At 37.6% G+C, this 16,238-nt stretch overlaps 1 protein-coding gene across 1 annotated transcript in view; it reads right to left on the bottom strand.

Moving 5' to 3' along the window:
• WWOX (WW domain containing oxidoreductase) overlaps positions 1 to 15,973 on the bottom strand; it is a 541,270-nt gene extending 525,297 nt beyond the window's left edge. The window contains exons 1-4 of the mRNA XM_075715547.1: positions 15,867 to 15,973; positions 13,281 to 13,345; positions 11,972 to 12,029; positions 10,616 to 10,794 (exon numbers count right to left, since the gene is read on the bottom strand). Coding sequence (XP_075571662.1) covers positions 10,616 to 10,794; positions 11,972 to 12,029; positions 13,281 to 13,345; positions 15,867 to 15,973 — 409 coding nt within the window. The remainder of the gene's footprint in view (positions 1 to 10,615; positions 10,795 to 11,971; positions 12,030 to 13,280; positions 13,346 to 15,866) is intronic.
• Between the last annotated feature and the right edge of the window lie 265 nt (positions 15,974 to 16,238).

Genomic DNA, 16,238 nt, shown 5'->3' with positions numbered 1-16,238 from the left:
ATCTCTGAATACACAATATAGTATTGCTTTCTTCCATTTGGTTGTGTTAGAGGAGAATTAGAGATCCTCCTCACAAACTTTTAAACAAACAGCAAATTTTTGCACAAAGGCAGCTTTTTGACTAATCATCACAAGAGGAAAATGCCCCACAAGCTTTATGAAATTGAGTTTAGATATCAAAAATAAAGGAAACTCAATTAGAGAGTTGCTAATAAAAGAGAATGTGCTAATAAAGCTGCTTGGATAAAGAATAAATAATGAGGAGGCAACAAACATAGCCTGTACAAAGATAACATAACCTGGGAAAAATGAAAAATTTTTAAGCAACACTACTTTTTCTGAACCTCAAGTCACAGTGCATACAAAAGATTTAAATACATCCAAAACTGAACCGTGAGAGTTCGTTGTTCACACAGATAGTATTACTATCAACAAAGTATGATAACAACCAGAAAACCTAACTTCACTAGTTTTTTTAGTATAAGGGAGACACTAATTGAGAATAGGAACTTAGGAACAGTGACCAAGTTAACTATACTTAAATGAAGGAGAGGAAGCATAAAGCATATTACTACAAAACTATTCAGATTTTAAGACAGCCAGTTTGTAAGGAGCTTTCTGAAGCAACAGGTAAAGTACTAAAAGCCATCATGTAGAAGTACAGAAAGAAATCAAAAGCAGCTAGACATTATGGGAACAGAAGAACTGAGGTTATATAGCTGAACAGAAGCCTATAAAGATCTCACATATTAAAAAGAAAATACTATAGAAGAAATGGAAAAAGGAGAAGAAACAAAAAACCAGAAAAATCTTTCACTCGCAGAAGAAAAATAAAAACAACAGGAAGGCACAAGACTTAGTTCTGTTATTGACCACACACTAAGAACTGCAAATATCATCAATTAAAAAAAAAAACCCCACACACATCACAGAAGACAAAGCTGCTTTTGTTTTTGATGGTCTTCCCTTGAGAATTACTAAAAGAATGTGACATTTGACATTTATTTTCCTAGAGTCACACGCCATCTTTTAGAAGGGTTCACATATCATAGACTTCAGGACAAATCTAAGATCAGTTTCTTTCTCACAGTACTATTCCTATTCTATGATTCAGGCAAAATTCTGGCCTCGCTAATTCTGAAGTCAGTAGCAAGACTTCTGTTAATCAGGTCAGGATTTCGATCTTTATCTTCCCAAGTTCTTACCTGCCTCCTTTCACTTCCTTCTTGGTATGGATTTACTATTTCAGACTTGAGTTTCAAAACCTTATAAATCCTTGACACAATCAAGTATGAGGAGTTTGAAACAGACACGAGATACTGAAATCCTTTCTTCTTGTGACCCTACTACTTAGCATAGGTATAGTCATTTGAGAAATTTTCTGCTGTAAGCCAAAACCATCATGTCTATTAATGTACATCTTCAGGCTGTAACTAGAGTTCACTGTATCTAGAAAAGTCACTAGATGTCTCAGAAAATACTGTCATTAGGAAACCCTATACATTTATCAACCTCTTCTGTCCCAATATCTAATAAGCATTCCAAAAGGATACAAATGTACAGCTGAAACTATTCAAACAACTCTTGCCACACAATTAGCTTTCAAAACATGAAGACACAAGATGATGCACAGAGTAAGTTTTGTGTTGCAGCGAGATAGACTGAATCATGCAAAAGGTCTTTTCATCTCTGGACTATGAAATATGCATAAAATAATGAGAAAAACCTTTGTGAAATTAAATATTTCAAAAGACAGAAAAGCCATCGAGTTATGTTGCGGCCCATTGAAAAGTCTTTTTAACTCTTAAGATAACAGACAAGAAAGTAAGTACCACATATGAAGGCTCCTGTTGCACAAATACATTATTCCCCTGTAAAAGGAGTACCAGAAAGTACAATGCAGCCATATAGCTCAACCCCATCCTTTGCAAAAAGATCCCATTACAAGTAGTAATCATTATTGAACCTTTTAGCCCAGATGTAATTTCTTACACGTTACAACAAGTTTCACATGCATTGTGAATTTCAGCCAAGGTTGATGAAGTTCAATAACTTGGCTAACCAACCATGTGTACTACTCATTACAGAAGTAATAAATAGATTCATCAAAATGGACATGAAAAAGCAGTACGCACATCTGACACCATTTTCAGCTTACTCAATAAGAAAAATAAATTACAGAAGTCCAAGAGGACCTTTTAATATTTACAACATGTAACAAATAGACAGCTGGACCCTTACGTAAAGCAGAGCAATATTAATATTCCACAATATTAAAGCCAGAGTAAAAACAGAGGGATGGCACTCATGGAAAACTCAATCCCTATGACCTCCCGTAAGTTTTCAGAATACAGCACTGTAAATTAAAGAGAACCCTCTTCTATTAACATTATTCAAAGTTTGAAAATAATAGCTTTAAGTAGTTTTTTAATTGTTCAAAATATATCAGTACTAATCCATGACCGACAGCTACTAACATTCCGCAACAGAATGAGTTAAAAGTTCCACCCCACAGGCACGTTCCCCTCCATAAACTATGCTTTTCTACACCAATTACCCAGATAGTGTACTCTGGCTAAAAACACACTTCCTGCAAGATCCAGGCTCTCCTGGAAAAGCACTGTACTCCCATTGCCCAAAAACACTGTTACAACAAAATTCATGCCTGTTACAAAGTTCTGGACTTCCACAAAGAAATACCTGAAAAAGAATTAGCGAAGTGTAAGTTTGGTTTTTAAGGTGTGTTTAAGTAAGAAGCAAACAACAAAACTTCTCTATAGACACCAACATTTTCATGGTAGGGCTACTCATGTGGTTTAAGACAGTCCATGCCAAGTCTGGTCCACAGCACGTGGATCACAGGACTTCAAAACTTCAGCCTTTAATTATTTGGCATTATTTTCCCATAAATTCTTCATTAAGCAAGCAGGTCTTCCCCAAGAGAACAAATAAGTCTGTTGAAGCCAGAGTCACAACACGAAACTAAAATACATAGCTGCATATACAATACCAAACTGTATTAGGCTGAAGGGTGATTATTTTTTGCCCTTACCCTCCCCACACACCCACATTTTAAAAGGGCTTAAAACCAAACTTTCATTGCCACTGTTTTGCTAGCGAAGGATAGCAAGAAAACAGTCCCTAAACAACACAACTGTGCTGACAGAAGACCCTGCTGTAAAAGTTACATCTGCAAAATGATGTTTTTATTGGGTAACTTATTTTTCTCATGAGAGGTTATTTTATTTTATTTTATTCTACCAGGGCAAAGCATACACACACTGGCTGCACCCAAGCCAGCTGTGCTTTTCTGTTAATATACTGGGCTGCTTGTAATAATGAAACATGCGATACATGGAGCCTAGAATTCACAAAAAAATTAAGATATACATCAAGGAACAACTCTTTCATGCTTTTAAAAGCTCAATAAATACAAAAGTATCCCATGAAAATAATCTCAGGGACAGCTAGGACTTGGCCAAGAAAAATAATCCAAGGTTATATATTGCTGATCTTTCTGTCTGCCTCACAATAAGCTTTGAACCCAAACCTCCATAAATAATATCCACTTCAGTTCTCCACATGTGAAACACTTCCAGCATGAAAACATACAACCGTGCAAAGGCTGCAATAGTTCGTTCACCACAAGTTATGCTGGTTTAACGAGAATGTAAGATGCACCTCCTTAGCAAAACCCCAGTATTTCCCTTCTCTCTGCACCTTCAAGGTACAACAGAATTGCATACAGAAATTCTTCTTAACAAAAACTGGCAGAAGTTTCAGCTTATTAATCTGCAGGAATTCATGCATTTATGAAAACTAATTTTGACTCAGACAAACTCTTTACACTAAATTGAGGAAAAGATCTAGACAGTAGGAAAAGACCATCCAAGAAGCACTGTCACAGGCTTGCTCCCCCATGTGGCATCCCTTTTTTCTGCTCTTACATGAAAACAGAACGCAAATAATAGATAATTACTGGAAAGCAAACACCTTGCTGTTTATTCATCATAATAAAACATACAAAATAAGTTTACACTTAGAAATCTTCAAGAAAAGTTAACATATGAATAGAATTGAGAAAACCAACAATACAGACCAAAACCAGACAGATGTGTTTTCTCTTAAAGATTGTTTTATGCAAAACAACTATCCAACAAAAACAGACCAATTTTTGTCAAGGCTGACAAAATTCAGGTGTTACAGCATAAGAAAAATTCCAAAACCATACAAAAAAATCATAAAGTGAATCTGAAACAGAAGACTATCTCAAGCAGTTCCTTTGTAGAAGTCCTGCCAGTTGTATAACCTTTAAATACTATTTCATCTGGAAACAGACAAGAGAAATTAGAAAATAAACTTTGTGCTTTCAAAGAAAAATGGGCACATTTTTCAAGGAAAATTTGCAATCTAGCTCAAAAATAGAGCTGAACACTTCCTTACTGACAGATTCAGACAAACATCTGTGGGTTTTGACCACCAAACTCCATGCAATACAGTGAAAGACAATGAACATATTTAAGACAGTCAGACTAATACTATTAAAATGAGAGTTCTCAATGGTATTTGTAAGAGTCAGTTTTATTCCTCCCGTATGATCCGAGTTTGACTTAAATGAGACTATTCACTGGTCTAATTAGGATTCAGCAAATGTTACCTTCTTTGTGAAGGCCGATAAAGCCAGCCTCAGTAAAAATGCTATGTCACCCACAAATAATCTCAGTAACTTCTGCAACTAGAATAGTTCCCCATAGTCACAAAATTCTCTTCTCTGCAGGTACAGAGCAGTCAATTTTTGATTTCTTAAGAAGTAAAGGTGTTCTTTTTCATCACACTTTTCATATCTCTCCATTGCCAATAGATTTAAGGCACAGTGGTGAAAGCTAGCCAGCATCTATTAGAGACCTTAAGTGATCTTCACAAGAAATTTAGAGAATTTTTAGAAGTTTAATTTTGCTCCTCTTACAGGTAGTAGCTTAAATAGCCATTACTCAGGTAGCTATACCTCAATTGGCATAAGAAATGCAACAAAGGTTAACCACACCTGCCTCTATCAAGGCTCTGAAGGTAGATTCTGCTTTTTAACTACAAGAAAGATTCATAACAACACTCATATAGGAAGTACTCAAACCCTACTACATGACATACAGAAACAATAGCTCAGAAATCAGGAATTCAGAATTTCTGAAGCTATGCAATACGTCACTCCCCCAATAAAACAAACTTTCATTAGCTTCTGCCAGTATGGAGTACAAAAGCACACAGTCGTAGCACAGCAGTCTGGCCATGTGTATCGTATCATTTATGTACAGGTTTATTTATTTTTATACTCCTTTGCTAAACAGCAAAAAGTAAAAAGCTACCGAAAAGAACTTTTTTTTTTTTAAAATACAATAATATGATGACAGAAAAACAAGTATCTTGGGATGTTTCTGAATTAATGTAAGCACTGTATGCTTACTGAAAAGAAAGATTCCTAGCTTTCCAACAGTTTGAAGTTCTATTTCCACTCTGACAATATCAGATATTAGATGCTATTGGTCCCAGAATTACACAGTTGATCCCACATCCCAGGCCACTGAAACTTCATTGTTTTTTTCCAGTAAGGGAGACAGAAAAGTTTCTAGTATTTTAGGAGCACACTAATTTAAGAAGGGTAGCCATTCTACATTGCTCACAGATGTAAAGTGTTCAAATAATGTCCCATATGAGAGAGATTTCTGAATTAGGTGCAGGTGATACAGTGAAATGCACATGATAAATTGCAGAGCTACCTAATTTGTATTTATCACAAAAGCACCACCATGTGTGAACAAAATCTAATCATCTACATGTTACCATGATGATTAATACTAAGTAAATTATTAAGTTACCCATTGTCAAAATGTTACCTTCTACAGTTTCACAATGTTCAGTTATGTTTGTGTATATATACAAACCCTCACTGCGATTAACTATGACATTTGATACTGGGAATACAGCTCATTAAATATACAATGCATTTCAAAAGCTGCATAGGCTCTATTCTGATAGTTACACTCAAACCAGAGTTTTAGCTTTATATCTCTTCCCCCGATTTCATATACCTGATCCTCAAGTATTGGCTACATTTGTTTAAGGGGATGCCAATCAGCCATGGGTGCAGCATAAATCAATTCATAAAGAATGAAAGAATATAACTGCTAACTATATTTTAGTAATTAAGAGCAAAAAAGTAGGTTGCTTTGCATTTCCTTTGTTTGTAAAAACATGTTCTAATAAAACATGTCATCTCCTGCTAAATTTTACTAATGATTTTTAGCTGTAACTTAACCAGACTTCTAGAGTTTAAAAACCTAAGTGATATGCTACGGTCTAATTTGCACAAGTTTTGCAATAACCATTTTTTACTATCAACTATGTAAAGCTAGCTTTCCACACTTAAAACATAATACACCAATAGAGTAATCAGGAGGGGAAAAAAAGCTACAAGACAAAGGAAATACAACAGAAAAACTTCCCTTTATGATTTATAAATTAAAGGGCCAGTTATTCAAAACTACTTTTTAAATCATAAAGCAGATGTTTAATTGAGATAACTCATAAGCACATCCCCCAACCTCTTGTATCAGTATGACAAAAGTTGCTGATACTGAAGTTCTGAACAAGAAATAAAAGAAATACAGTAACTTCTTACACCAAAAGTATATGCAAACCAAAAGCTCACTGGAGCAGTGACTCATCTGTTAAGCACTGATTAATAGTACCTAATACACAACCCTTCTCCTGGCTAAGGCCTCTTCACATCGCACAGCATAGAAGCGCCAGAAAAAAAAAAAAAAAAAAAAAAGAGAGAATTCCATTTAACCAAACACTAACTGACAATTATTTTGAAGAAATAATCTAAAACATTTCCACAATTATAAAATTACATGCTTTACTCTGGTAAAACATAATCAAGAAAAGCAATATAGCAAGCCACATTATGACTGAAGCTTCTGGATTTTCTTCAGTATTTGAAAAAAATCAAGCTGCTCAAAGCCAAAACTGGTTTTCATTTTCTTGAGATAATTTGTGCTTGTTCTGGGCTACCCTTACAAAAGCAATTAACAGATTTGTTTTGACCTTCATATAGCAGAAAAATTAGAATTGCAGTTTGAGCAATTTGGTTGTGATTATCAATATAGTTTTGTGATAAAATGTTGGAAAAGCATTAAGAAAAACCCTACTTTGTGGAATCTGCCTTACTGCACAGAATGTACACATTTTGCTCTTCCATAATATACTGCAACACTACTTACATTTCACTACTCATGCATACTTTAGCAGTCACAATAGGTTAGATGCAACTGCACCCAATACAGAAAATAGAACATGTAGTTTCAAGGTCATATAGCTATATGAATCTTAAAGCCAGAGAGTAATACTTATACAAGTCATAGAAAAATCATATTAGCTACACAACTGTCTCCCTGATATTAAAATCAAGTAACACTCTTTTTAAAAAAAAAATTGTTTGATTTGAGGATATTGCTTACAGCTGTAGCTGAAAATACCATATCTTTTTATAAAATTAAACCTAGATGAACAGCTGACATGCTTTTTAAAATTTCGGATTCTCGCCCTAATAATTAAGAACACAAACAACAAAATTACCGGAGCATTTACCAAAACCAGGAAAAAGCACCAAGTCTCTTTTGTTTGGTATTTTCAAAGAGCAACACAGCCCTCTAGTGGAAAAATTAGGAAGTATGACTTTATTCATACAAGAAGCATGCCAGGGAAGTATTTCCTCTGTAGCCTAGTTGAGACCTTTAAAACAAAAAAAAACAATGCACACACAAAATTGCATGCTATCTTTAATTCCTCGCAGTAGAATAATTCTTACTGACTCTGAAAGAACAAACTGACAATTTACACTACTCATGTTTAAATGTACATAGTACAATACATTTTTAAAACCAGAAGGATTGATGCAACAAGACTAAACCATTCACTAAGCCAGTCTTAGTTCTTTTTACTACACCAGCTTTACCACGACCAAAAGTTACCTCAACTTCTAATGTGATGGTCAGACTAAAATTTTGATTGAGCTTAAAAAATAGGTAAGAAAAAAATCCAAAGAATATTTGGACTGCACGGTCAGAAGAAAAAGCTTCCAAAATAAAAAACCAAGAAAACATATCACTAATAACCCTTGATCTGCTATGATCTCTTTATACTGTAAGAACAGAATAATTCATTAACCTTTTCCAAGTTGCTAATGAAAACTAATGAAGTGTTTATAAATCTATTTTTTTAGTACTTTTTTCCCCACACACTTTTTGCAGCAATTTTAAGGACTAAGTTAAGAAAGTAGGTATGTAATATAGGAAATTCTTACAGTCCATATTCCTAACATTTTAAAGACTCAGACAATAAGAGTTTCAAGAAAACTTCAAATTCTGCCAATTATGTCCAAATTAATTGGGCAAGAATACTATTAGCCAACCCCAAAGAGGAAGTGTTCCTTTCACACACCACCAAGGAGTCTGAACCTTGTTCTTCTCCAGCAAACAGGTCAATCAGAACTCATAACCAGCACAAGCCCAGCTCAGATTATATCCTCTCTCAGAAGCCCTTAGAGCTAGGAAAAAAGAACACAGATTACACAAGTGTAAACCCTAGAACGGCTTTCTCCTTAATCTATGCTTCATGGCAATTGGTAAGTAGTATCGGACAGAAAGCCCAAGACTACAGCAATGTTAAATGCAACACGGTATGCAAGAGGTTTGAGTTACATAGGCCATAACACCACCTTAATCATGTATCTGCTACATCGCCTTCATAGTTTTGGACTCCCTATGTCCTAACCTCATATAACAGCATGAGCCCAAAGCTTATTTCACTAATGCTCCCACTCTTCTTGGTATGCTTCTGACCAGGGGTGATATCCTGCCCTCACCTACTAAAAGAAGTCAAGAAAGGATATACATGTATGTGTATATATATCTATGCATATATGTCACAAGCAAAGAAGATCTGGTGCAAGGATATGCTCACTTGTGATCAATCCAGATTATAAACTAAGGGAGAAACAGGAGAAAAAAAAAATGTTGACAAAAGCATCATACACGTTGGATTAATCTTTTGCTGAATATGAAACACTTTCAGCTCATTCAGCAAGTCCAAATGGTAGCTCTTCTCCTGCAAATGATTTGAGTCCAGGTAATTCTTAAGTGTTCTGAGACTGCACAGTTGCATACAAAGCAAACTCTGCTGCTGGATGCAACGTAAAGGTATGCTGTACCAAGAATCTGGAATGTAAACCTTACTAGAAAACACAAATTCCTCATTGAGACAGGTAAGTACAACACTTGCTGCCCCAACTGCAGTACCAATCTATAGGTAGCATATCATGCAATGGCAGCAGGACATGTGCTGTTAATGCCTCAACTGCAAGCCACAACAAAGCTCCAAATTCTTCATCTGACTCCTGTGGGATAACACTCCGTTAAATAATTAAGAGGTAAAGACCAAGAGAATTCAGAGCGATAAGTCCGGCTATTAACCCATTTTCCAGAACTTCTTCAAGGTTTTCCAATGTCCTCATAAATGCATTTAAGTCCAGATCCTGCACTAAAAAAAGACACCAAATAATTTGCATAAGGACTTTTTCAATATTGATGTAATCCCACCATAAAGAAAAATGCAAACCACAAAAAGGAACAAAAGATTAATAGTTATCTAGGATTTAGGTAGATACCCTCATTCACCAAAAAAGTTCAAATCTAACACCAAACCACACCAGTATTTTAAGATTTGTGGCTCCTCCACAAATTTAAGCCACAGAAAAAGACATATCCTGTGCAGGTTGCTGAGTGAAACTTCAAACAGCCTAGCAAATTAAGTTGGAGAAGAAATCCTGTCTTCTGAGAAGAAAGGCAAAGCCCCTAAGCACCAAAGCTTCATTATAAAATGAAACAAAAGCAGCTAATTAGAATCTCTCAAATACTCACGCACTATAGCAGTAATACTATGTAACAGATAGCTAAACAAGCTGAGTGCCTAAAAGGATTTATGAACCTGCTAGAAAATACAACTAACAGGGATTTCAAAAGGTCATAAACATTTTTTTTGCCCTAAAGAAGCATCAAATATGACATTCTGACACAAGTTGAAAATACCTTAAGAGATAAAAATTCCACAGCCGCCTTGGAAAACCTTTACCTGAGTTTACTTGCTGCCATTAGAAAGTTTTTCTGAATACTTTATCTGAACTCCCCTGCAGCCATACAAACCTTACTCCTTGTCCTAGCCACCAAGACCATGAAAAGAAACTTCCCTTCACTTTTACAGCCATCCTTTATACATTTACATAATGTAAAATGCCTCCGTCAATATTTTTCTAGATAAAAATCAATTGTTTCAGACTTGCCTTTCCTGTAGCTCTCCTCTAAGCTCCAAATTCTCCACACTTTTTTAAAAAGCAGTACACAAACCTGAAAAAAGTTTTCTAACTAGAGGTTTTATACAGACATAACACAAACCAAGTTTGAGTACCAAAAGTAGACAGATATTTAAAAAACAAGTGATGTCAAAGTAGCCTGTAAGATAAAGATTGCCATATTTTACCTTATGTGTAATGTTAACCTACCTATTCCTGAATTTGCTCCTGTGACTATAACCACTTTTCCACTCAAGTCACGACCCTGGAGTATTTCCATTGCAGTACTGTTTCCATCATATTTTTGTCTAGTCGTAGGTTTTACTGGATTATCTTCAACTGTAAAGGCCAGTCTTGGGTCAAGGTAGGTAGTCCTTTTGTTTATGTGGCTGCAAAAACACAAAAATTCAACTGCTTTGACCCTTCTGTACTCTGCATTTAGATTTTAAATGTATTTCAACCACTGTTGTGTACAATTCCACTGGATTATTTAAAGAAAAATTTTTTTTTTCAGTTTTGTTAAAATGATCCCAATTATTTTTATCAATCATTTTTCTAATTGTGACAGTGTCCATTATTAATTGTATTCACTTACTTCACAATGCCGTTGTGAACTTCATGTGAACCCGTGACATAGAAAGCAGAATTTTGTCAAGGGAAAAAAATATTAGGGAAGATCATGTTCTCTTAGGAGCTCTATAAAAGGGGCCTACACTACTCCCTTGAAACAATATACCGGTGAGAAATGTAGCTCAGTATTTTTTTCTCAAACAACTGAAAACAAATAGCTTCACATCAGCTCAGCAAATGGCACAATTTGGGTCAGCCTCACCTTTCTAAAATGGAGTTTTAGTTTTCTTCAGACAATGATCGGAAAGACACTAAGCAACAACTTTCAGTCTTCAACCCTTAATTATAGGACAGCGAGGCTACACCTACTATTTTGTCCTGTGAATATTCTTCATTCTGCCAAGTAAATTTAAGATAACTACCCCATTTTAACCTTGCCATTGAAAAGATACAAAAGGAAATCTCTTTTTGCTTCTGTGAACTTCATCCTCCCTTACCTTTCTAAAAAACTTTGCTAGCTCATTCCCTGTCCTCTTCTCTTTCTGTGCTTTAGATTGCAAGCGAGTCAGAGCTGCAGCAATTTTGGTTTCATCTTGTATGTTTAAAGCACTACTGCAATGTTAACAACAGCCATGAAGTTCTGAATATGTTTTTAAAGTTATATATACAGAGTTTATCCATAAAGGTATACAAATAAAATCAGCCTACATAAACATTGCCCGAGAGTCAGCTCACATTTTGAGATGTGGCTATGCAAGTCACTTCCATCTGCCACCCAAGCTAGTATTTCTGTGTACATGGAAGAATTCAGAAAACCAGAAATGTGTGTTTAGACACCGCTACCGCTGTAATATCTGCATATGGATTCTGAAGTTGTACTTATTAATTTCTTTGTCTTTCCAGCTGATACCGTCACAGTATCGTAACTCAAAAAGGCTACCCAACAAGAAACACAGTTGTCCTACTTGTCCGTATTCTACATTTTGACATACTTACTCTACAAAATAGACTTGTCCGTTTTCATCAGTCTCCTGCTCCCATCCATACGGTAGACCTAGGAAACACATAAAACATTATCTTTTTGCAGGCAGTAGAGTACACTCAGATTTGAAGTTTAAGTGAATTCTCAGACAGATGTGGCAAAATTCTGCATTATTTCCATAGGTAGTGCAGCTACCTGCTGCACTTGAATATTGGAACTTGAAAGAAGGATTGCTTCCCTAATCACACTCAAATACTCTCTAATAAGAGTACAATATACAGGAGATCTGGTACAACTGTAAGGATTAGCATATGAAGTATAATCTAAAAATTCTTTATAAAGATTATTTCATGTTATAGCACAAACCAGCAAAATGGAAGCATGCTTCCTAGTACATATACGTGTCTATACTGCACACAGTTTAGCAAAACCATTGAACTAAGTGTAGGAAAAGTTACACGTAACACATACCAAAGGTTGGAAGATCATAACCCTCAAGTGGGTATGGGATACATTAAATCAAAGTTGGAAGGACAGATGAAAGAACAAAAATGACAAATCTTCACAAAACAAATTCATATATAGAAGACCCTACAGAAGTACTTAACAGATAGCATTCCCAGTATTTCTAATCCTAGCTGGAAAGTATGCAATTATAATTCAATCAGCTCAAAATCTACTGAAAACACTCCAGTTAAAGTCACATTACCAATGCCAAAGGAAATAAAACTTGCCAACAGTATAGTATCCCTAGGTATGCCATATAGAAGCTTCTGGGAAAATCTAATTTAAGGCACTGATCCAAGGTCCTGAGGAAGTCATATACCTTGGGAAATGTCCTGCAACATTGTGTGTCTTCTGTTCTGGCACAAACATTCAATTGGGTGAGGGAAAACAAGTAAAATCAAAACTAATGGGACTTCCTTCTGTGCCAGGGATATTCTTTGAACATATATATTCTTTGAAAAATATAATCCAACTATAAATATGATCTGATTGACACCAGGATATCAGAACTGAATCAGAGAATTCCAGCACTTGACTATACGCTTTACAAGCCACAGCAAAACAATCCCTTTATCCTGGAATTAGTACTTTGGCTTTATGGAGCAATACAATAAAGCCATAATAATGCAAAGTGATCACTCTACACAGACACAATCATGTAGGTAAAACCCCACTGAAATCAGCTGTATTTTGCAAGCTCAGTTTGCCTAGGTGATTAGTGTCAACTTGAAGATCAAAATGAGATCTAGTTCTTGCACAAACTCCAAGTGACGTTTGTAACATAATTTCATTTCATTACAAAAGCTTAACACAAACCTCCTGCAACACGTTTCCTCTTCCCAGACTTAGGATGTTCCCACTGTGTTTTTTCTTCCAGGTGGCTGTAGGAAAATGAAAGTTTAAGATTTTTTAAAAATTACATAATAATTTTTCTATGTAATCCAAAATTTTTTTTCATACAGTAAATACAGTTTAACTACTTTTTTAAAAAAATATAGTTCAGAAAATGGCTTGTCTTTCACAAAAAAAGAAACACGTCAATCCCTTGTTTAAGAAAGGTCAAAGCTGCTGTTAGAAGTTATCAGGCTCCCATACCGCCACGGTTCTGAAGTAACTAACCAGAGAGCATAGAAGTCTGTAAAAATTCAAATACATGTTTAACTTCCAATCTACGTTTGTTGCTTACAATGAGAAGAAAGAAAACCCAAAAGTCATTAAAGAATAACATTAACAGACTCAGAAAATGTCTCAAAGATGGTGATCTGGTGGTAAGGTAAATAAGTCTGGATTTCTACACGAGCAGTTGCAGCTTTAGACAAATAAGTTCATCCAAAGGCCTTGACTAGCAGACTATTTATTTAATACAAGTGATAATGGTATCACATTTCTTCTAATTCAGAGATTTTGTTAACTTAAATCACTATAACAGAATTCATATACTCATCATAAGGTTTTCTGCACTACAGACTAGTAAGCAAAGTGATGTACAGATAAACAAGGTCTTAAAAGTGCTGAAATCAGGTTGGATATTAAAATCTTATTTTAAAATATTTAATAAAAGATAATAACCAAGTTTTCATATTAAAAGTCAGGCAGGGATTACTTGAAAGAGCATCCAAACTGACAGCTGCCCAAGTATGAAATAAAGACTGACAACATTATTGAATAATATACACAAATAATGACTAAACTACAGATCTAGTACCAACAGCAATTTACACACAACATAAGCAACTTTTCCTTCTTATAATAATCATGCAGTTAGCCTACAGTGACAGCATACTATATTACAAGACACAGCTGGTGGTCTGAGACTAAATAAGTACATCTGTGTGACCTGCAGTCACACTTGAACTTCAGGACACTCATATGCTAAAGATACAAGATCCTGAGTTACTCCTGTCCGATGCAAGATAGGCAACTAAATTACCATAGCTTGACAAATAAATGCACGCCCACCGAGTTTTGCTAACTTACGGTGTTCATACCTGACTCAACACAAAGACCTTTAAAGCTCTTAAACCAAAGTAACCCTATTCCTGCTAAGTTCATATTGTTGATAAGGTTTAAAAACAAACTTCCAGAATATGCAGAGGTATCACAGATATAGAGCTTATGTCAAAGGTAGCAATAGTGTAACACCTCTTCATGTCACATATTTTTAGACACACTGGGCAAGATTTTCAGCTAGTAAAGATATATTAATGTCATTAAATTAAATGGAATTAGTTCAGTTTCACAACAGTTAAAAACCAGAACTATTCCATTAATTGTTTGTGTAAAAACTACTCTCAGTAATATCTTACGACTTTATAGGTTTGCTACTTTCACAAGTGATTCCTTTTTGAAAGAGCTTTTGAAGTCAAAGGAAATACACAGAAAATTGACCTAAGAAAAACAAAACATCTAGAGAGAAATTACAGTGTTTATAAACCAAGTGCAGATAAACTAAAGCATTCTGTCCAGTGTTTGTAAAGCAGAATTTGGAAGGAAGATGCCAACTCACCACAGGTGAGAATGCACTATACTTTTCCCCCTTCTTGTGGAAGTGAATAAATCTTGCAGCTTTAAACAGACTGAGACATAGCCCAAGATCAGCGCGGTTACAGAAACCGCAAGAGAGGAGAAAATACATAAACATATATTCCACTAAGTAAGTTAGCTCTGTAGCACATCCCCTTTTGTAACCGGTGACGACGCAATCATTTGCGGAGTGGCACAAGCAGGTGGTGCCAAATGCAAATTTTTATCTCTCGTCAAAGCTCTCGTATACTGAATGAAGAGCTGAGGGACAGCATTTATAACTTTTAACTTCCATGGTACCCGCTTCTTCTGTAGTCCTACAAGGAGGAAAACTAAGAAAACTACAAGATTGTGCAACGCTCACTGCCCGTATGTTCGAAGACTGCCCACAGAAGCGGGAGGTGTCCTGCAACAGCCGTGTGACAGCTCTCTCCCACACCCAGGCGTGTCCAGGGCCGCTCCGGCATCACTGCCGCTCGGGGCGGGAGGCTGCGGCTCCGGGCTCTGCCCGGCGGCGGGCAGCGCGGCACGGAGCCACCGCCCGCTCCCCTTGGACACCCGGGGGCTCAGCGCGGGGAGGCCGGCGCCGGGGAGGCCCAGCCCGGCCCAGCCCACGCTCGACGCGCCCAGGGCTCAGGAGGGCACCGCAGGCGGAACCCGGGCCACACGGAGACCGGTCCCGCCACCAAGCCCGGCTCCGGCCCCAGCCGCCCGGCGGCGGCAGCTCGCCCCTGCGGTGAAGGGCGGGAAATGGCGGCTCCTGCCCCCCCCCGCCCCGCCCGCGCTGAGGGGACAGCAGCGGCGGCTCCGCGGAAGCTGCCCCAGGGCGCAGAGGCGGGTGGCTAGAGGGCTCCGGGCGTGCTCGCCCCCCTCCCTTACTTCGCGTAGTAAACCCAGCCGTCCTTGGTGGTGCGCTCCTCCCAGCCCGGCGGCAGCTCCTCCTCGCTGTCCGTGTCCTCCAGCCCCGCGTACTTCAGCGCCGCCATTGGGACGGGCGCCCCGCGCAGCCCCGCACTGCCGCCGCCAGCCAGCGGGCGCGCGCCACCCCGCCCCTTCCGGCCGGCCGGCCCAATGAGGCGGCGGGGCGGCCCGGGGCACCATGGGAAGTGTAGTCCGGCGGGGCGGGGCGGGGCGGGGGCGCCTCGGCCCGCGGGGGTGGGCGGCGGCCTCGCCCTCGGTCTGGTGGGGTTTGCGCGAGTCGCGGAGTTTTTACTCATAGAATCATAGATTGGTTTGGGTTGGAAAAGACCT

Source organism: Pelecanus crispus, chromosome 8 (genome assembly GCF_030463565.1).
Source record: "Pelecanus crispus isolate bPelCri1 chromosome 8, bPelCri1.pri, whole genome shotgun sequence".
NCBI lineage: Eukaryota > Metazoa > Chordata > Aves > Pelecaniformes > Pelecanidae > Pelecanus > Pelecanus crispus.
Note: the sequence above shows the minus strand (reverse complement) of the source record. Positions and strands in the feature narration are given on the sequence as shown.